At 39.5% G+C, this 22,567-nt stretch overlaps 3 protein-coding genes across 3 annotated transcripts; 2 read left to right on the top strand and 1 right to left on the bottom strand.

Annotated features, from left to right (window-relative positions):
- The first annotated feature begins 796 nt into the window (after positions 1 to 796).
- adam17a (ADAM metallopeptidase domain 17a) lies at positions 797 to 16,583 on the top strand. Its single transcript, XM_053336357.1, has 19 exons — positions 797 to 985; positions 1,228 to 1,360; positions 2,645 to 2,778; positions 3,375 to 3,463; positions 4,628 to 4,817; positions 6,920 to 7,050; positions 7,282 to 7,368; positions 8,060 to 8,185; positions 9,458 to 9,602; positions 10,126 to 10,214; positions 10,643 to 10,795; positions 11,352 to 11,551; positions 11,679 to 11,782; positions 11,944 to 12,078; positions 12,522 to 12,652; positions 12,814 to 12,892; positions 13,008 to 13,096; positions 13,249 to 13,308; positions 14,891 to 16,583. The coding sequence occupies exons 1-19, from the start codon at positions 880 to 882 to the stop codon at positions 15,293 to 15,295; spliced, it is 2,586 nt and encodes an 861-aa protein (XP_053192332.1). The 5' UTR covers positions 797 to 879; the 3' UTR covers positions 15,296 to 16,583.
- A 141-nt stretch (positions 16,584 to 16,724) lies between these two features.
- On the bottom strand, positions 16,725 to 19,877 carry iah1 (isoamyl acetate hydrolyzing esterase 1 (putative)). The gene is given in 7 exon segments (XM_053336362.1): positions 16,725 to 17,027; positions 17,029 to 17,126; positions 17,819 to 17,940; positions 18,033 to 18,194; positions 19,316 to 19,467; positions 19,626 to 19,678; positions 19,781 to 19,877. Coding segments are annotated over 7 exon segments (723 nt in total). The 5' UTR covers positions 19,844 to 19,877; the 3' UTR covers positions 16,725 to 16,954.
- A 794-nt stretch (positions 19,878 to 20,671) lies between these two features.
- Positions 20,672 to 22,230, top strand: LOC128375936 (dnaJ homolog subfamily C member 18-like). The gene has a single exon (XM_053336359.1). The coding sequence runs from the start codon at positions 20,672 to 20,674 to the stop codon at positions 21,692 to 21,694; it is 1,023 nt and encodes a 340-aa protein (XP_053192334.1). The 3' UTR covers positions 21,695 to 22,230.
- The last annotated feature ends 337 nt before the right edge of the window (positions 22,231 to 22,567 follow it).

Here is a 22,567-nt window from a genome sequence, read left to right as displayed (position 1 = left end):
AGTGTGTATATGCGATGGAGACACTGGCCTCAGCATCTGTACATGATACATGAAAACTATGAGTGAAACAAATACAACAAGCAAAATGCATTGAGAAAAACAGTTACAATACAGTAAGTATGCTAAAAAAGTGGTTGCCACTTTCATTGCTACTACACTGAAGACTCTAGTCTAATGTTTCATTCATGGCTGATTTTGTTTTCTTTGTATAAGCATGTACTATTTGTACAGAAACATGTACTGGAAACAGTACAGAAACAGAAAGAATGGGAAACAAGCTCACATGATCGATCATATAATTATCTTAGCTAAGTTTCATATTCAAAAGTGGAAGTTTGCCAACAAAGAAAACTCATCTCAGTTTGTCAAAAACAATGTGAGCAGTATACAGACCATTAAATATTGCACTAATAAGAAGGCTGTGGGAATTGTTGTCTTCATTTAACTCTATGTTGTTGTTTAATTGATATAGTTTTCATTCATTATGTTGAGTGTTTATTATTTGTATGTATTATTATATTATCTCATGTTTGTTAATGGCGTCGACAAAATATTAGGAACACCATTCAATTCAGTACACCACCACCAAGTTCAATAATAAACTTCAAGCAGAATTATCACCTTCTTGACAACGTTAACAAAAACTGAAAATGTATAAACTTCAAAATAGTACAATTTAAAGCAGAGCTGTCTGTTGTATTGGATTGAATTAGATTCTCAAGAATGTACCTCACGTTCTCTCAATAAAGTTGGACACAAAAAAAAGGCGGATGTTTTCCACTCTGTGCTCTTCCGGGTTGCTCAGCTAGCTATCGAAACCACAAACAGACCAGTCCGGAATGATGATAGCTCTAGTGTAGCGGACTTAACTGCCTAAAAATGAGAAACATAATCTTAATAGCCCTTCTGGCCCCTTGTTGGGTCAACGGTGCCCTTAAATCCAGAATAACTGAGGAGGAGAGCCGCGAAGAAAGCCCGGAGCTCGGTAAGTAACACAGCAAGCTAACTGACACGTTAAATGTACTTCTGCTTTAGGAAGAATAAGTATTGTAACTTTATGCTGCTTATGTTTTATTTTATATACATTGACACCGATTTTTGTCGATATTGTTATTAAAGTGGTAAAGACAGAGCTTGGCGCTACACAGGAGCATATCATAATCGTGATACCGGTAAATGAATAAAAGCGTCGTGAATGACCATAGCCGCTCTTTCATGTTTTCCCAGATGATCTGAGCTCCATGCTGTCAGATTTTGAGGTACTGCCGGTGTCGAGCCTGCAGCTGCACTCTGTAAGGAAGAGAGACGTCCACACCCAGTCTCACTTGGAGCGGCTGGTTAGCTTTAGAGCCCTTCAAAGGTACAGCAGCATCCTCACGTCTCATTTATTTACACCCGCTTCAACGTGATGCTGCATTTTCCTACATGATGTTTTAAAGAAGTTATAGATCCACCTTTCCATACTAGCAATTAAAATATCCCTTCTTAGTGCAACTTCAAAGTAATAATTATGGATCACAACCCACAGTCCTTGTTTCAGTTTTAAAAATTGCATTTCCAAGTTCAGTCAATAGTCAAACCTAGCATGTTGCTTACATAGCTGATGTTAGTCAGGTTAAGTGGATGTCTTCTCAAATAACAATACTTTTTAGGAGGAAATGTCCCTCCTTGCTCTCTGTCCTCTGCAACTCAGCAAAGAAACCCTCATAACCATCAAACAACCAATAGAAGCAAAAAAATGATTAATATTTGTACCAAAAAGACTAACTGGAATGTATAATCTTGATTTGTCCAACTACAGTTGCTGAATAGTCATCTGTCAGGGTTTCTGCAAGGTCTTTAAAAAGCATTGAATTCACTTCCCTAAAATAAAATAGGTCCTAAAAGTTATGAAAATGTCCTAGTCCCAGTCTCAGCTTAAAAGTTTTTTTTGCATGGTGTAGTCAGTGAAATTAGTTAAAACTTTTTTTTTTTTTTCTGTCTGTCCTGTCATACTTTATACATCTATATGTTACAAGTGAGACTGGTGTGACAGTGAATTGTGTTGAAGGACCTGTAACAAACACTGTTGCTGCCACATGCTACAGTAGCAGTGAAGTTCATCAACTCATAATGGGGAAGTGAAAGAGTTAGCAAAAACTGATTATTTTATATTTTATTAACCTGTTCGTAAATGTTCTATCACTTAGCTGTGTCCAGGTCACGTTAATTGATTGTGTTACTAGGAAGTATTGTTATGAACAGCTGGCAAGAACTCACAAAAATGTGAAATTGAGAAGTGGTTTAAAGTACCTTGAAGAAACCTTGTATTAGATTCAGATGATCTTTGGGATGCCTTTTTGCTCACAACAAGGACAATAGATTCTGTTGTCCTTCCCTTACATTAGAGTAGCACTAAGAAGGGATTAGTATGGACAGGAAGTACTATTACAGCAACTTATTACTCTGTTGTTACAGGTTGGTAATGGTAATATGTACGTGTTGTATTGAGATAGACTTGATGATGTCAACTTTGAAAATCTTTGATCAGAAAAGAGACACTCAAATTCTGTGCGACTCCTCACAGTATTTAAAGCATGTATGTAGATTCATGGCATCATGTTGGGATTCATGTAGATATGTTGTTTTCTTTACCTGACTCCAGAAATTTCAAGCTTTACTTGACCACCAACACAGACCTTTTCACGGAGGACTTCCGGGCTGTGTTTGTTGATAAACACGGGAATGAGGAAAAATTTGATGTCCCGCTCCAGAACTATTTCACGGGACATGTTGTCGGTGAGTGGATGGTGAAGGTCTTTTTTTAAAATATGTTTTCCCTGAAGCCACATTTTACAAGAGTCTTCGTTTGCGTGTGGGAAAACAGGATAAGCTCTACATACATGCATGTCTGAAAACGTTTTAAAATCTCAATCTGAGAACTCTTGGTCACATAAATGCTACTTTTGAATGAATATGAGCAATAACGCATAATAAGACTAGATGCTGACTACACAGGGTGCGACTTGACAGGGGGCACAGTAGGTATCAGCCCCCTACCCACCCTCTGGTGTTTGTATTCTTGCCTCTGCAGAATTTTTTTTATCCCCAAACCCTCTCCCCACCTTTTTGATTTTGTTTTTCTTCCACAAATTGCACCATGCAGATATAGTTTAATTAAGATGATAGTGATTGACCCAATAGCAGAAGCACTTTGTGTATGATTTGCGGAGGGGGAGTGCGGGGGTGGGACATAGGAGGGAGGAGCGGTTGTTGCTGTTCAAGTTTTTTCAAAGTGCTGTGTGAAATGCAAGAAAGGTAAGAGTCGTTTTAATAGATTACTGGCTGTAGTTCAGATTGATTAAAAATAACTTTTATTTCATTTGTGTTTGCAGGAGAAGAGAACTCTCGTGTGCAGGCACACATAGACGGAGATGAATTTTCTGCTCACATTCAAACCAATGAAGCAGAGTACAATGTAGAGGTAAGGAATGCCTTTAAAGTCATTGGGGACAAAGCAGGAACATGTTTGTATATTTATCCTAAAACATTTTTTTTCTGTGAGGTTTGCTTGTATAAGTGATCCAAGTTAGATTCAACAAACTCATTTAACTGCCCCAATCTCTTATCTCAACCTGTCGAATGTCACCCGTTCATGAGTAGGAGACCTGTTGTGTGATTTAACCTTTTAGCATAATCAATGGCCCTAAAATTACAGTATAAGGCTGTGTTCAGTTCTGTTTGTGGGCAAGTTTCGTTCACCAAAATATCATCAAAGAGTAAAAGGAAAAATTTCATACAGCGGAGCTCCAAGTCATACTGTGAGAAATCAGCAGACAAAACATACGAGAAAATGGATGAATACCACAAATTTTCTTAAATCAAATTAAAGTGCCTCTTTAAAACGGATCTGTTTGCATGAGTGGTTCTTGCAAGAGGCCCGTTGTTTTACACAGAGGCGTAATTGACCCTTTACTGTCCTTTTTTTGTAAGACACTTAACCCTGGGCTGTTTTATCCAAGGCATTTGACTGAAATTTGATAATAGAGAGGCCACATTATTGAACCCTGCAAGGCTCTCTCAGCAATATCAAAGCCACAAAGTATTGCATGCACATTCAAATATTCTGCTGGGTGCACTGGCAAAAAGGCTAAATGCAGTCTAAGTGCTTCCAAAACCATTCATAGAAACAGTACTACAGTGCTGTACTCAGCATTATAAAAATGACTACTTGGCACATCTGTATTTCAGTTAATTGTTGAGTGCAATATTGCTTATACTTGTCTCTTTGTACTCTGCCATCTTGTATGTTGATTGATTACTTATTTTATTTTATTGCTATAATCTTTTCAGCTTGCAGTTTCTGATAATGTTGTTCAGTAGCTTCTAATAGATGCTGATACTGGAGAAGGACATGATTGCATACAGTAGTAACTGCCCTGTAGCCCAGTTTATCTCACAATGAGCATATTTTGCATCAATAAAATTGGTATAATCATCAGTCCATGACATCATCATCATCTATATCTTTATATTTATATTTTCCTCTCTTTTGTTGCTTTTCCCCTCTCTCTTCATCTCTTATCTGCTCTTATCTGATACCTCTGTTTCGTTCTCTAATGCCACCTCTCTTTCCCTGGCCATGCAGCCCTTGTGGAGGTTTATAGACTCTGCCAGCGATGACAGGTTGCTGATTTATCGCTCTGAAGACATCAAGAATCTGAGCCGCATCGCCTCTCCAAAAGTGTGCGGTTACGTCCATGCACAGAACAAGGACCTGCTGCCTCAGTCGGCCAGGAGGGATTGGGACGAGAAGGAGGAGATGGACGCGATAAATGGTGAGTTCAGCTGTCTGGTCTCCTCTCTGATTGTGGCGAGGCCTACGTATGTGTGCGGGTTTCTATTCAATCGTCTGTTGTGGAAATATGTAGGAGGAAGAAGGAGTGTATGAGGGGTTTAAGATCACTAATAGACTCTGTCCTCTTGTTGGTGGATGGTTAAGAAGAGATAAAAAAAAGAGTAGGAGTAAAACAAATGTTTAAGGTGGAGAGAAGGAAGGGGGAGGCTGTAGCAGTGAGACAAAGGAGGTGGGTGTTATACTCTGTAATGGTTACTTTAATAAAAGCTTTAATCTAGCCTATTTTGTGCACATACACACTACTGACAAGAGGGTATTATGTAAAAAGCAAATGCCTTTTTCTTCTTTTGTGTTGCTGTGTAAATGTAAAGCATATGACAGTGGTAATGTGCCTGAGGAGATATCTAAAACACCTCTCACTGGCTCCCAGTTGAAAGCACTCATTGGTGATATGAGTTGAGGTGAAGGTTCTTATGGAGGAGGAATTAAAATTCATGGAGGCTCCGCTGCCCAATGAGAAGACTGGTGAGTCGTCACTGGTCTCCCACTGCTTGTTGTAGAAACCAGAGCAGCGTACACCCACACTCCTGAACAATGTACAGCCAAGTGTATGATGTAATGTTCAACAGAGATTTCCTCCAGTTTTCCTTTTTTGTTTATTCCTCAACAACTGATTGTTTAAAGAGTTTAAGATGTATGATGCTATGAGTCGTTTTTCCGAGTTCCTGTGCATACATACTTTGTGGGAATTCATTCTAACATATGTTGTGTATTTTATGTGAAAATACACAATAACTGAATATTTACATTTAATCATTTAATTTATTGGATTAATGAGTCTGCAACACATTATTATGTTGCAGCACTCATACCTCATTCTTTGAGGATATCCCTAAAATATTATCCTATCACCTCTGTTCAATTTTACGTAATTGAATTCTGAATTTCAACACTTATGGAGGCGAGTAATTTAGAAGACAGAACATGGAGGCTTCACAGACGCACAAATCCAACTTTCTGTCCCCTGGTATTGTTTTCCTACACCTCAACTCACATGGTCCTTGCAGATACCAAGTGCGATCTGTTCCAAAATTCAAATCAGAGTATATCTCTGTGTGGAAAACTTCAGGGTTTGCTGTGGCACCAAAAACTGATTCCGCAGCCCACTGTGATGTATTGTAATGGAATGAATGTAAGTGATAGTGGAAACATAAAGTCTTCTAATGACAATGACATAGAAAACGTATTCAGTATGGGTCCGTCACATCACATCATGGCTGATACTCAATCATCATACCCCTTAATCAGATTATTAATAATGTATCGCTGTGAAATATAGTAGATTTTGTGAATATTAAGGATACACTGAATACTTTGAGGGGTTTGGATGGTTGGTTCACCTAAACAAGCAATTTAAGGGTCTCTGGGAAATTTTCATACAATTTGTTTAGACTAACCGATTTATCAAAGAATAATGAACAGATTTATTACTGATGAAAATAATTGCTAGTTGCCCCATTAACCAAAACATTTCCAAAGTTGAAACTGAGTACCACAGATGTTAGGTCTTGCATCATGAACACTGCCTAATCTGTGTGGTCATGTTTTCTAGCAGTGGATGATTCACAGAATTATTTTGTTCTGACAATCTTTGAGTTTGTCCCGAAAAGCTCTGCTCTAGCTGAATAATTGAGTAGTATTGCACAGTCTATGTGTGAAATCAGCTTTAGTTTACTGAGGCTACATTGCCTAGCTGTCAGGATATCACATTCATTATTACACACTCAAGCCTCTCCTATAGAGGTAAACCATGGTTTAATTCTGGCTTGAAGAGCAGAGCTTAATCAGTTCACAGGCAAACAATAAAGAAGACGTGTTGCTAAATGTGAAAATGAGGGCAATTAACAGTGGGATACTGGAGCATGGCCTCATTGTGTAACTTCTTGATGTCCTTATGTATCTATCTTCATGTAAAGCTTACTCTTCTTGACCTACATGTTTGAATATGGCATTGCTTTTTGTGAACATTTTCCTTCGTGCACGTGTCTCTTAAAGCTGCTCCTGCTGCCTCTTGCTTTGCAGGGTACCACCACAGAGAGAAGAGACAGGCCCACGACCACAGGAAGAACACCTGCCCGCTGTTGCTAGTTGCAGATTACCGCTTCTTCAAACATATGGGCCGTGCACAAGAGAGCGTCACTCTCAACTACCTGGTCAGACTTTATCATTTTGTGTATAAAACCTAATTCAGTAGTGCAGAAAAGGAATGGCCATGTGAAGGTTTAACATGCATCCACAGAACTAGAGGATAATTGACAAATCTGTAATCTAAAATCAGTTTGTCGAATAAAGCGCAGAAGGTTAAAATAATTAAATGCAGTGTTTATTTATTTTTATGTGATGATCATTGCTATATGATTTTTCTTTTTCTTTTCTCATTTCAGATTGAGCTGATTGATCGTGTCGATGACATTTATAGAAATACAACCTGGAATGATGAATTCAAAGGCTACGGGGTCCAGATCCATCAGGTGTGTGTGTGTGTGTGTGTGTGTGTGTGTGTGTGTGTGTGTGTGTGTGTGTCTGTGTGTCTGTGTGTCTGTGTGTGTGTGTGTGTCTGTGTGTGTGTGTGTGTTGTGGCATCAAACATCACTGTTCTCAGCAGCATGGTGACTGTGTGACTGCTGGAAATGAAGCTGAGAATAACACCGTCCCTCAGTCAGTTTGAGAAATACATTTTCAAGAGGAACTGAAAGCTTTTGTGTGTGCCTCGTGGGGGAATTTAATTTGTTCCACAGGCTTTGGTAATGAATGGAGACTCTGTTTGTAATACTATGAGTCCCCAGGCTTTGTCACTGAAAAGATATGCATCTATTAAGCCACTCTGAGTTATTTTCCTTCTTATCTTCTTCACCATATATATCAAAAATAACTTGTAATGTCCCACTTTTTACCTTTTCAGAAATGTTTAGGATTCCGCCAAGTTGAAAATCATATGGTCCTCTCTAAAAATACTGTTTTTAAGCTGTTGCTACTGGTTGGCTGCTAGGCAACCACTGACAATTTATGTTGCAATTTACTGTAATATTATTTTATATCGCAACAGATGTCGAAAATATTCTAAACTTTTCCACGAAGATTTGTGACATTGCAATGATTTAAAATTGTATAATTACATATGATGCATTCTTCATAAATGGTGTCTTTGGTTACCATTTTCAGATTATTATCCACAAAGAGTGGACAAGGCCTCCTTCTGGCCGTGCTCACTCCAACTGGCGCCACTATAATATGGAGAACAGTCCCAACCCAAAAAAGGAAGTCTGGGACGTGAAGAAACTTCTGGAGGTAGGAAAGCAACACATAGAAAATATATTCCTATTCTGACTATTCTGTGGGCATGAGATCCCACACATGAAATGGAGGTGGTATTACAAATAAAAGCATTTTTGTCTTTGAATATATTTTTTGGGCCATTTTATGCCTTCATTGAATAGCAACACTTAATGATGAGATGACACGATATGAGGGGAGAGAAAGACCAGGACATGACATGCAAGGGTGTGGAAGTGTTTTGCATTCACTTGAAAAAATAAAAAAGCTCTTGTTTTTCTGAGTAATGTTTTTCTGAGTAATTTCTTTTGAATTAACGCAATACTTCTAAATCCTGTGGGAAGCCCCCACCTGCAAATAACGTTAACCTACTGTTGCTGCTCCTTAACTACAGAAACGTATTTCTGTCACACCAGAAAAAGAAAAACAACATCAGCGCTGAACATCTATTCAAGTTACAACGTAAAACTAACCACATTATAACATGAAACCTAGAGGTCTGGCCTTGTGACGTTATAATGTGAAAGTCATAGTTGGTCTCAGGACTCTGTGATGTACTCCTACACTTTCTTCGTATACCACAGTGTCATGAAACGGTCTGCCGCTGGTGTGTGAATAGGGGCACACACCATGCCCTCTATCTGATGTGATTATTTTCCTGCAGCTGTTAGAAGTTAGGCTTCATGTTTGGGTTGAGACATGACAAGATTCTGCTGTTATTGAGCACAAAATGCATGGAGCTGTATACAGAGGACTCATTAATCCTGCTGTATACAGAGGGATGAATGAGTCCGACCCTCCAGAGGTAGGGTTTCATTAATCATTGAGGAGGAGTTACCACAGTCCACAAGCACTAACACACATGTTTAGGAGCGCACAGGTCTTACTCCTTTTAGGGTGCACAAAGACAGATCTCTCTCCGTAGATTAGGAGCAGCAACAGTAGGTTAATGTTACTTGCAGGTGGGAGCTTCTTGCAGGATTTTGAGGTATTGAGTTCATTCAGAAAAAATGACTCTGAAAAACAGAAAACAATTACCCAGAAAAACAGGAAAATTATCTTGTTAATTCAGAAAAACATTAACAATTACTCAGAAAAACCAAGCTTTTTTAATTTTTTTCAAGTGAATGCAATACACTTCTGTATGCATTGCAATTATGTGACATGTGTCTTAACCAGTGGCCTACCAGGACAAACCAATTATAGCTCTTCTAAATATTAATGTAATATTTTTGTAATATTTACATGTAAAACTGCTGATAACTAATGGTCTCCTGTGTCCCTCAGCAATTCAGCTCAGACATAGCAGACAACGCCTCCACTGTGTGTCTGGCCCACCTGTTCACCTACCAGGATTTCGATGAGGGCACACTGGGGCTCGCCTACGTGGCCCCCTCTAAACCTCAGGCCTTGGGGGGCCTCTGCCCCAGACGTAAGTACAACGCCCTTCGATGAAATGCTTTCATTTAGATAAGCTCACCACTAAATTCTATATACAATATATTATCACAGCACAGGCAGTAGTGATAAAATGACTTGTTGAGGTTGAAGTCTTCCAGCTACTGACAAAAGTGGCACTATCAGCAGCAGGCCACTCTCCTCTCCTCATCTTCTACACTCTCTCTCTGGCGTCTGACAGGCTCATATTAGCTACGACTTGCCTTTTTGGTGATTGGAAATCAAAACATAAAAGACTACCTGTGACTGTGACAATATATACATCTACATCTTGAAATATAAACATCAGTATATGATAAATAGAATGGATATCTACATGTGGAATATTGACAATATTATTATAATTTTCTCTGTTGTGAAGTTTGTGTATCATGTTTTAAAGACCATCTATGATCGAGTCATGTAAAGAGATTATATTATTGTATTGTAATAAAAAACTGTAATTTTGTAAAGCCAAACAGACACTAACATCTCTTTTTGGTTGTGTTATTTTGCAGCATACTACCCAACTGCCAATGCCAAGCCCAGTTACCTCAATACAGGATTGACCAGCACCAATAACTACGGCAAAACCATCCTAACAAAGGTCTGTTTCACTGTGTTTTTTCAGTCATTATCTTTCATATATAACTAATTATGGGGTGCACACAGTTCCAACCAGGATGTTACACAACATGTCATCCTGCCAAGTCTGAGTAGAGCAGACATACTTTTGGTGTGGGTGTTTATGAGTAATAACATAAAAAAACACACTATTATTAAAAAAGAATTCTGCTGCATTCTGACAACTAAAGTTTCTTGCACATAAAATCAGTTTAGGTTATTTACTAGGACAATGTACTGTACTCACTTGAAGACTTTTCTTTAACACCCGCATCTTACAAGTTTAGACACAGTGTCAGCCTTTCATTGTTCGTTCCTTGATAGAAATGTGTGATTTGTTCTTAATTGATTCCTTGACACACTAGTTAACTGTTTATCGTGAATAAATCTGGTGTGTTTGGGTTCCAACAGGAGGCAGATTTGGTGACCACTCATGAACTGGGCCATAATTTTGGAGCAGAGCATGATCCTGACAACATCCGTTACTGTGCTCCAAGTGATGATCATGGGGGGAAGTTTGTCATGTACCCTATTGCTGTGAGCGGAGACCATGTCAACAACAAGGTACACACACTATCAGTGAACAAGTAAAACATTATATACAGACTTGACATTAACATTTAGTTAATGTTAACCACCAACTATACTGCCAGTTAAGAAAATACACTGACTTAATGATGTAAAGTGTGATATGTGAACACTATTTCTTATCTACAATGTTGGATAAGTGTGACTCAGTTGTTCCTGTGAAATATCACCACAGTTAATGTGCCTCCTCCGCCGTTGGCCTCAACGGCTAATATGCATTTGACTTTTCTTGCAGGTGCAAAGTGGTGTTGTTTATCTCTTGTGACTTTTACTGCACTTGGCAATATCTGTAGGGTTTAAAACTAAATCATTGATATGCATCAATAAAAATGCATACCAAGGCGATGAAGCCTGTAAATACAGGCTCAGTTTTGTCAAAAACAGGAAGGAAGAAATTGAGCAAATAACTGCTGAGAAATGTTTGCATTTGATTTACTTCTGTCCTTTGCCACCATCACCTCTTAGAGTTGAGCCAAAATCCTCCAGTCCTAGTTAAATATAACCCCTGTCTTCTTCTCCTTTCCCATCAAAGCGTTTCTCCAACTGCAGCAAGATCTCCATAGGAAAGACGTTACGGTTCAAGGCTCCTGTGTGCTTCAAGGAGAGGAACAGTAAGGTATGTGGGAACTCCAGAGTGGAAAAAGGGGAGGAGTGTGACCCTGGGCTACTCCACCTCACCAATGACCAATGCTGCTCATCCGACTGCAAGTTCAAACCTGGTGTTCAGTGCAGGTATGAAACCCAAGAGACACAATATCACTGTTTTACAGATGATTCCATTTCAAATGTGTGCAAATAATTCATTTATTGAACTTGAGTTCGAATCACACATACGTTCATGTTTCTGTCTTCTCCACAGTGACAGAAACAGTCCATGCTGTAGGAACTGCAAGTATGAGCTGGCAGGAACAACGTGCCAGGAACCAATCAATGCTACCTGTAAAGGCATATCCTCCTGCACAGGTGAGCGCCATCTGCTGTTCTTAAACAAGAACTGCAGCAAGCACTTTTTGAAAGGCTGCTTGTAATATTTTAAACAATGATCAGTGAAAAATGGTAGTAGGTTTTGTAATGATGTCACAATGACAAGTGATTCAACTCTCAACATTTCTTTCACATAAAAGGCAACAGCAGTGAATGCCCACCTCCCGAAAACGCCAAGGACGACACTGTGTGTGTCGACAATGGCCTGTGTCGCAACGGAGAGTGCAACCCTTTCTGTGAGGCTGTGCAGAACCTTCGGTCCTGTGCCTGCAATGGTAAAGAGCAATTTAAAAAAATACCAGAGAGCCCAAACTGATAGATAGATAGATAGATAGATAGATAGAAGTCAGGAAACTTTAAGATGGCGAATATAGAAATAATACCTTGAGATATTACATCAAATTAAGTATTAGGTATTGAAAAATACAATGTCAGTTGGATTGAAGGGTCCTCCAGTGGATGAGAAGTTTCTACAAACCCTTTTTTTTAAAAAGCCCCTCAAATATATTATTGTTGAGCTAAAAACCAAATACTTTCTTCAGATAGTTTACATTTAGAGGTTTTTCTCCAGAAGGTCTAATGGGCGTTTTCTGTTAGAGTCCTTACTGAATGAATCTTGTAGTATGTACTACCACTGTTAATAAACCAAATACTTATTACAGTTTTGAAAAGATACAAAACTGATGCTCTTCAAGTAAATTTTCTTCCCTGTTTGCAGAAACGGAGGATTCCTGTAAAGTGTGCTGTAGGGGAAAAGATGGCACCTGCGCTCCTTTCATCCAGAGCAACGGCAGTCTCCTTTTCCTCCGCAAGGGAAAACCCTGCACTGTGGGCTTCTGTGACGAGGGCGTGAGTGACCCCCACCTGTTGATTCCTGCTGATCCTGTCATTGTTACATCATGTTTATTAAGCACTAGAAACACTTAGAAAATGTAACAAACATAGCAAAGGCTTTATAGAGTTGCTGTGTTGGCTGTTTGGAGAATGTTAATACTTCCTTGTCATCACAGGGGAAGTGCATGAAGCAGGTGCAGGACGTGATCGAGCGCTTGTGGGATTTTATTGACAAACTGGACATTAACACATTCGGTAAGTTGTGTACAGAGCACTACATTCTCACAACAGGAATATGAATTGGAAAATGAGTCTTGTGATTTTTGTATTTATTGTGCATGTCCATCTCTTAACCCCACCCCTCCATCAGGGAAGTTCCTGGCTGATAACATAGTGGGCTCTGTTGTGGTGTTTTCACTCATCTTCTGGATTCCTCTCAGTATCCTGGTTCACTGTGTGGTAAGAAACTGACAGTAATCATTTTACACTAGCACACTAGAACTGCTCTTTTTTTCTCTGTGGTTGACGATATATTTCTTTACCAGCTACGGTATATAACTTGACTTCATTAAGTGCTGATGATGCTTCTTTTTTGTGTTTTCTCTATGCAGGACAAACGACTTGACCAGCAGTATGAGGAGAACGCAAAGTGCATCTACTACCCTCAAAATGTAAGTTTGTCATCTCCCTGATACTGTGCTCGTATATGATCTTGTGCACCAGCATTGCTGCCACACTAACCAAACTAAACCAATCCCACAATGCTTTATGAAACACACTGACATATTTTAATAAGGAAGGGAGAGGGCCACATAAAGGTTTATTCAAGACATGCACAGTCTGTCAACATTTATCCAAAACCCTGCTGAGAGAGAAAAACATTACACCTAACTTATCTCCACTATATTTGGCAGTAAGTTGAAAAATGTTTAAAAATAATAGTTCATTTCAAGACTTTTAAAATTAACTATATATCTGTCTTTTTTAATCATTTGAAAGTTTTTAAGAAATCATATTTTTGCAACCACAAAGAGGTAGCTGTAATATGAAGCAGTGCGAGTTAGCAGTCAGGCCTCACTGTCACTGCTGGGCTCCAGCTCTGAATGACCTGTCCATCACTCTTTGCCTTGGCCCCTTTCCATCCTCATTGGAACTGCAGCAGATGGTGGAAGTTTGTAGTAGAGCTCCCGCCATAGGTGAGTGCGTTGTGCTACGGCTTGGTGTTGCGATGCGTTTCCATTGAATCCATGATGATGATAATGATGCACGGTCAGTGGCCCAACGTTTGGGATACTCCTGCAGTCGTTCACTCCTTGATGTAATCACTGATCTAGTCGCACATTTCCAGCTCTCAAACTCACCTGCGTCCTTCATCTGAGAGATGAAGCGAGAGAGGCTTAAACTGAGGCTAACTGAATACTGAGGCTAATATCATCCTCTGCACAGATGTCATCCATGCAGAGTCGTATCAGATCAGAAATTACCTCAAGAAAGCAAGATTGCATTTTAGGAGTATTCAAACAGAGAGAGGACTGAACAGGTTTCACCTTGTTGTCTTTTTGTGATATCGGATGCAGTGTGTGTCGACATTTTATGTTTGCATCTGTTGCTGTTTAAAGCCACAACAAGAAGAGGTTAATGTCATCTAGGTGTTATCCTTCTTTTTTTTTTTTTACTCTTTTTTTAATCCTTTTTTTAATGGCTGTTTGCTGTTTAGTCTGTTTTTTTAGGTTTGATTGGAAACACGTGGAGACTGAGGGTACATTCCTCTGTAGACCTTCCTCGCAGTAGACATTTTGACTTAACACTGGAGTAACTAATACAATTAATGATAGCTTAATTTCATGTCAGTGAGCCTGTCAGCCCTGCATGTGAGCTGGCAGGCATAGCAGCAGGGCTCTGATGCCCCTATGGACTTCAGCCATTATTAATATTAGTTACACTTCTGTTTTACAATGCAAAATGTCCACCACAAGGAGGGTCTAATGTTTTACTCATTCCCACTTCTAATGGGGATATTAGGGGTGATGATGGGGATAGAGATGACTATTAAATAGTAATTACAGAATTTCTCTTTAACAATCATGGAAATAATATTATGATAATAAAACTATTGTACGTCATGTAAAGTTCAGGAGAAATGCACAGAATGGAGTAAAAAATGGAATGGATCCTACTTCAGTCAAAGACCGTCAGTTTTTTTTTTTTTTTGTTTTTGTTCTCGCTGTCTCACACGTTGTTTTTGCTCTTCAGAATCAAGAAATGCTCGAGTCGGCGCCCGTGCGCATCGTCAAGCCTCCTCAGCCTCACTCCTCCTACGCAGGCCGGACCGCGCCCTCCTCCCTGCCCCAGCAGTCTCAGCAGCTGAGCCAGGCCGGGGCAACTCCCGCGGGCAGCAGTACCCAGGACCCCGGCCCGAGCTACGCCCCCACCCCGGACAGCGCAGGGGGATCGCGGATGGCCACCATCCAGGAGGACACCAGCAGCGACTCTCACCAGGGAGAGGAGGGCCTGTCGGAAGATTTCACAACCGCAGGAGCCTGCTCGTCGGCTACGAAATCCTCCTACGAGGATCTGACAGATCAGAGCCAGTCAGCCAAGGACAGACGGCGCCTCCAGAGGCAGGATTGTTTTGACACCAAAGAGACAGAGTGCTGAGAAGGACTTTTTGTTAAAAACACGAAAACTAACGTGTTTGAGGGAACATGCAGCAATTTTTCTTGCCACAAATCACAGACAGCAACTGTTAAGGTCACAGCGTTTCTTATGTCAGATATTAGTGTTTAACATTTCAGCTAATTCTAGATGTGGGTACTGTTTAGTGAGCTCTAAATTTGTACCACCGTACAGATGATACATGATTTCTTGAAAGCGAGATTGCAGTTAAATTGATATGTGACTTCATGTTTTCTTGTTGGTGAAACAATGCTGTGCCTTTTTTCAGTTTGGTAGGTGGTTCTTGGCGAGCTGAAACCTGTGGAAGTGAATCTAAGTTGCAGCTCCTTTGTGCTAGATTTTTCGCGGACCAGTGCCCCAAACACACCATAGAGTTAAATTATCTTATTATTGTTTCTAACGTGGTTTCTCACTATACAAATCAAAAAAAAGGTGAAAACTGTTTAATGCCTCTGTCATGTTGTGTCAAAAAAAAATGGATTTTTGTGGTTCTTAAGTAATCAAAGCATCATGTTAAAAGCCTACATCTTGCTCCCCTGCCCCAAAACACTTGCACAAAGTACAACAAAGTACTGTCTGTGAAGCAACATGACCTCAGGTTTGCTCCATTTTAAGTGAAAGATGTTAATATAATTAATGCAGCTGCAGTTATTTTCTGCAGGAAACATTTCAGTGTGAGACATTGACTCTTGGACACTGATCATGGATGGCTGTTTTATCCTGAATTTTAAAAATGTATCGTAACTGCACTTGAAGTATTGTTTGCATCACTGGAGACATGAATTATGTTTTATAAATGTATTTACTGTGCTGTGGGCCATCAATAGTTGTTGTACTCATAGTGTAACATTTTGATTCTGTGCAAGGATTGGGCAGTAGACTCTGCAGTATTATGCTTATTTTATTTGACTCGTCGTTTGAACTTTAAGAAAGTTACTTATGTTAGTCTCCTGTAGTGTGATGCTTTAATGATTTATCATGTACACTCTTTGTGGTTGATCCCTAACACTTTGGTGCCTTTTCTGATTGTGCATGGACTGTTTCTTTTTCTGTAATGAGAGACAGGAAAATTGAAGTACATGCACGTGGATCTGGACAGCCTGAGTTTAATTTTAGATGTCTAAAGTGCTCAGATGTTATTTTTTCCAACATGCTGTTTGGTCTTCGGTCCTCGTGCCAATTTGAGTCATGCACCTCTTTCACTTACTTATGCTGTCTCACCACTGTTGCCTGCTGTGTCACATGTTTAATTGCTTTAAAAATGTATTAACTGTAGGTCAAGAAGAAGAGTAAACTGCATATCTAACATGGAGTCTGTTGAATGGATGTGAACTGTTACACAACAAGCAGATTTTATGTCATATCAGATGAATAATGTGTATTTTTAAGTTGATTGCTTTGCATTACTTACTCAGCTCAAAATAAAATCTTTATTGTGCATTTTGGACACAGTCTTACATTACTGACAAATAAAAACCACAGCTGCTTCATTCTTTGAAGCATAAGTGTAGTCCAGTGTCATGCTCTCAATGTACCAGGCACCACAAAGATGCTGGTGAGTGTTTTCTTCTCTTCTCAAAAGTTCAGCTCTGTTGGATCCTGAAGGAAAATGTTTTCCATATAAAGCCAATGTCCTTCAGTTCACTGGTCACAGAGCAGGCTGCTCTCTGGGCTCTTACTGTCCACGTCTCCCCAGTAGGGCAGGATGAAACCAGTCAACTCGGCTCTCCAACAGCTCCCACAGGTGCTGTGACACAAACTGGTTGCCCTTCTCTGAGAGATGCAGCCCATCAGATAGGTAAAGCGTGTAGTCCTGTGAAGCAGAGGACATTACGGGATTTTAAAAGATAAAAGACTCATACTTTATAATACATTAAAGGATAATAATGAACAGTTACACAGCTACTACTTTATATGAGATTGTTGAAAAATCGTCCTGAAAATAAGTGGAACAATTAGGGATTCATATAATAATGTTACTGAAATTGTAGGGGCTAAGTTAAACAACATAACTTAATATTTTGTATAAACTACATGCTGAAAAGTATGTTTTTCTCTAAAAGAATTCATATGTAAAGATACAAATGAACCCAAATATAAACCAGTATAGCCGACTGAACTCTTCTTTCCCCATTATTCTTAAAATCTGCACCATTGTTTCTGCTAAAAATAAATATAAAACTTAATCCCTTATTTTCAAATTAGTGTAACATTTAAGGAGCTGTAAAATAAATCATTATCATCATTCAGTATTCAATCATATCAGCTGACTCAGAAACTGATGAACTGCCTGTTTCAGTAACACTTATTCATATATTTGAAATTTTCTAGGACCTTCCTTGAAAATTACATAGGAAATTTCCTGAAAAGTAAATTCAAGTAAATATTTATTCTCTATATATGTTGAATTATGTTTCCCTGAAGACAAAGTTCACATTTCTTTCATGTTAAGCTGAAACTTTGTGGAAATAATTTAGAAATGCCGGTTCTGTTATGACTGCCCACCTGTCCATCTTTCTGCATGAGTGTCCAGAGGTCCAGGACGTCTGCACCACACTGACCAGCTGCCTGGACACATGCCTGGGCATACTGTCCTACTACAGAGTTGTGGCGATTGAGAGGACATCCTGGAAGAAATATAAAGAGTCACTTGTGATTTTTTCAGGCCTTGAGTGTAAAAATGGATCAATGTGACGATAAAAGAATGAGGGAGTGTTACCTTTCTGCATACACTCCTTCTCCCAGGCCAACTCGTGAATAGGAGGAGGGGTGATGAAGATAACTTTGTCCAGTGACACTCCGGCTGAAACCAGGAGCTTGGTGATCTCCTTCAGGTTCTCGGAGTACTCCTGCAGAGGGATGTGCTGCTGAGGGTTCTGATCTGTGTGGAGTCAAAATCGGAAAGGAACATGAGGAAGGAATTGTTTTTTTTGTTCTCATTTACAAAGGTCATAAAATGGCTTACATAGAAATATTCAAGAAACAGAGTATTGCACTCCCATTAAGTTGAAGGACTTGCAAAAGGAGAAATAAAAATAAAAATAGTAAAAATTAAAGCATCATATATCCTGAGTATGTTCCAAGCAACAAAAATGCTGGATCCTACATTTCCCATAGTGCAATCAGTGGTATCTTTTCATTACACTCTCCCTGTGTGGCAAACACCTTCAAATTGCCTAATGCTAGGGCTGCAACTAAGGATTCTTTTCATTATGAATTGTTATGTCATTATTTTATTAATTAATCAGTTAATTGTTTGGTCTATGACATGTCAAGAAATTATGAAAAATTTCCAGATGCAACCTCAAATGTCTTGTTTTGTCCTGACCAAGCACAGGCATTCAGTTTACTATCAAAGAAGACTAAAGAAACCATAAAATATTCACATTTAAGAAGCTGCAATCAGATTATTTGGGCTTTTTTTCTTTAAAAATGAATCAACACGATTAATTTATTATCAGAATAGTTGCCAATAAATTTTCTGTCAATCAGCTACTCCATTAATACTTAATTGTTTATGTAGTATGTAGTTATACAAGTATATTAAGATAATATATATAATAATAGTGTTGTGATTTTTGAGCATACTCTCAATAGACACTACTGTCCCACAATGCAATGTACAAAGGAAATGGAGATGGTAGCTGTAAGGTTTTTTTGTATCTGTAAAAAACATATATGTACTATTAAGACTATAAAGATTAGCATATATGATTAGTAGTAATGACATTCTGTAACACAAGTTTATCTGTTAAAATGTGAAAGTCTCCAAACCTAAATCGAGATTAACCCATTGACATCATTGTGGTTATTATGTTAAACTTTAGAAAGCTCCGCCTGAGTATAAGAAATACTGTAACCATCTTCATGTGTATAATATGTTGAGTGCTCCTTCACAATGAATAAAGTAGAGATCTATACTAGCAATCAGGGACAATGTTTGCAGTGAAATGCTTCAAGTTGCAGTGAGTGAACTTCAGCCTCTTTCAGTGTATTTTTTACCTTCCAGAGCACAGTCATTGGCTCCAAAGAAGACAGTGACAGCTGCTATGTTGTTGTCTGCTGAGCTCTGATTGTTGATAAGACGAGGAAGAACAATTTTGGCCCATCTGGAGTTGTATCCAGACAGTCCCCTGTTCACAACATCACACTTTCTAAAGGAAAACATATGCCAGGTTCAGATATTAGTCAAAGTTGCATGCAAAATTCAAAGTCACAGATGTACCATTTGGAACTAAACACCGAAGTACTTATGAGTAATTATATGAAAAATACAACATAAGTCAAAAGACAATAAACAGGAAACACTGACCTTGCTAATTTGTCGGCAATTGTCGAACCCCAACCATGGGCTTGAAAAGAAAACTGAAAGAAAAAAGCACTGTTAGCTAGCAGCAGATATTACTAAACGATAACAGCGAACAAAATGCACAATAATACTGTCCATATTAATATGCAGGAGCTAACCTGTGTGATAGAGTCGCCGAATAAAATCACTTTAGGCCAAACGATTGTTTTGAATTTAGACATGATGAAGCTGCAGGGAGAACCAGGCTGCACAGTGGGCCAGACTTCCGGTTGTGGGCGGAACTTCACAATTGACATCATGACTCTTCCATGAGAGATTGTGTCTAGGTAATATAAATTGTATATATGATAATAACTTATATCTAAAAAGTGTACAAAGTGGCTTATGTTCCCTACAAACTTTGCATTTGAAGTGGGTAGTTTTTTTGAGATTTACAATCACACTGTGTAAATTAGTTTTATTAATACGTCCTCAAAAATAGTCTCCTATCATCGTTTCCGGTGATTCATATGACGGTTTTTCTGTTTTCATGATAATGAAAATGTACAAACTCGTCTGCTTTGCCATTATTATTAAAAGTTATCTTAAGCCATTTTAAATCAAGACCCGTTGTGAAGGTTTGGCGAACCCTAGTGGGGGTCGGGGCCATAGACATATATACGTATATATGCCTATGGTCGGAACTCCCAAGTTGGGAACCTGCAATAAACGCTTTGGTTTTTTGTTGTATATAGTCTATGTTTTTTTTCCCCCGCCGTATTCAGTGAAGACCCGCCCTACTCTGCCTCCGATTGGTTATTACTCACTAACTGCGTTGGTTAGATTGGTAAGATTTAGACATTAGTAGAGTGCCTTTAAAAGCACTCTAGACATTAGGAATGAGATGATTGGGTTGGAGTAAGAATAAGAAAGTCACAGCCAATCAGGGCTAACGTAGGGCGGGTCTTCTCAGAATGCGGGTGGACTGTTACTTCATTCATACTCACCGCTGAGAGGCGCTGCAGTTAGACTAACTTGTTATATCAACCTTCTTCTGCGGTTCTGCGAACATGGCGGAGCTCAGGCTTCGTTTTGGTAAGAGAGCTAACGATATTGTGCACAAACTATGTCACCGGCACCACCTTGAAACTCAGAGCAAACACGGTAAATGTGCAATACTCGTCCCGTCCCTGTCTGCTGGGTGTCTCTCGGTTGACATTCAAAGTGGCGGCCTGAGTGGAGCCGTTACCGCGGTGACCGCTGGAGCTCCACCGGACGGTTACACAAGGGTAAACCTGCCGCCCTGCACCGGTAACTGTGTGTGGGGACATGGCTCTGGGGCCGAAGGTGATACTTGTATTGGACTTAAGAAAGACTATTCAGTTTCTGAAGAGATTTGCATTCAAATTAGAGGAAGACATATCTCTCGGTACCGGAGTCCAGCCGAGTTTCGGAGGACTTTCTGCTCGTCAAGGGCTCCTCGTCGACACTTGTGTTTGAGACCCGAACAGGTAGTGTTTATCAGGACTTTCAGCGAGGAAGGAAGCCGCTCTGTGCCGCTCTACAGAAGCAAAACAGGCTATTATGACATCCTGGAGGTGTCACCCACCGCCACTCACGCCCAGATAAAAACAGCCTACTACAAGCAGTCCTTCATCTACCACCCGGACAGAAACTCCGGCAGCGACGAGGCCACTGTCCGCTTCTCGGACATCAGCGAGGCTTACGCCGTGCTGGGTCACAAGGGGCTGAGGAAGAAGTACGATCGGGGTCTGCTGAGTCTGTCCGACCTCACAACTAAACCCTCCGCCAAGGACACCGCCGGGAGCTCGACCAAACAACAACCCGAGAGCCGGCGGTCTACCGTGGGAATAGAAAGACGAGGAGATGTCTTTGATTTCGACGACTTCATCAAGTCTCACTATGGCGAGCAGCTGCAGAGGCAGAGAAACATCCGAGTCCGCAAAGAGGAGATGCTGAGGAAGAAACAGGAGACGGTGGCCGAGATGAAGCTGGGCTGGATGTTGGAGCTGGGAGTTGGGCTTCTTATGGTGATGGCCGTGGGTGTAATAGTTAGCTTAAAACGGGGCTGAAGTGAGGAAGGATGGATCACTGGACACTGTTGTTGTTGGGGCTTAGAGCTGGGCAATATATCGATGTTATATCGATATTGTGATGTGGCATTAGTGTTGTCTTTTCCCGGGTTTAAAAGTTGTATTACATCACAAGTGATGTACTTTTTTGAACTTACCAGACAGTTATTTGTCTTTACCACTTAGTCATTATGTTCACATCACTTATGATTGTTAACCAAACATCTCTGTGTAAATATTTAGTGAAACCATATAGTTATCCCAATAATATTGTCACAATATCAATATTGAGGTACTTGGTCAAAAATGTTGTGATATTTGATTTTGTCTATATCCCCCAGCCCTGTTGGGGCCCTTAAATCTACACCTGTCACACTGATGTTTATTTAAAACCTCATCTTCTACCCCAGAGACATGAACAATGAACTATCTGTAAAATCACAAAGGATGATTCACAATCATCCTTTGAGTCAGTGCAATATTTTTTAAAGATAACATTCTCCTCCTGCAAGTTGCTAACCAAAGACTTAACTGTAATGTGCATTAGAGCTGCAACAATTAGTCAATTTAATCGTCAAGGAATAATCAGTAACTACTTTGATCATTGTTCTTTTTTAAAGTATACATGATGTAAACTGAGTATCTTAAGATCTTGGACTGCTGATCAGATAAGATAAGACATTTGAAGACATTACTCTGTGCTCTAGGAATTATAACAGACATTTTCCAGTATTGAAATTTTATGACAAAACTATTAAATGGTAATAAATAATGATCGTTAGTTGCAGCTGTAATGTGCATAACGCTATAATGATTACTCAGTTACTTGATGAGGGAATTATCGTCAACTCTTTCCAAAAGAGTTGACGATAA

This window comes from Scomber japonicus, chromosome 16 (assembly GCF_027409825.1).
Source record: "Scomber japonicus isolate fScoJap1 chromosome 16, fScoJap1.pri, whole genome shotgun sequence".
In the NCBI taxonomy this organism is placed as follows: Eukaryota; Metazoa; Chordata; class Actinopteri; order Scombriformes; family Scombridae; genus Scomber; species Scomber japonicus.
Note: the sequence above shows the minus strand (reverse complement) of the source record. Positions and strands in the feature narration are given on the sequence as shown.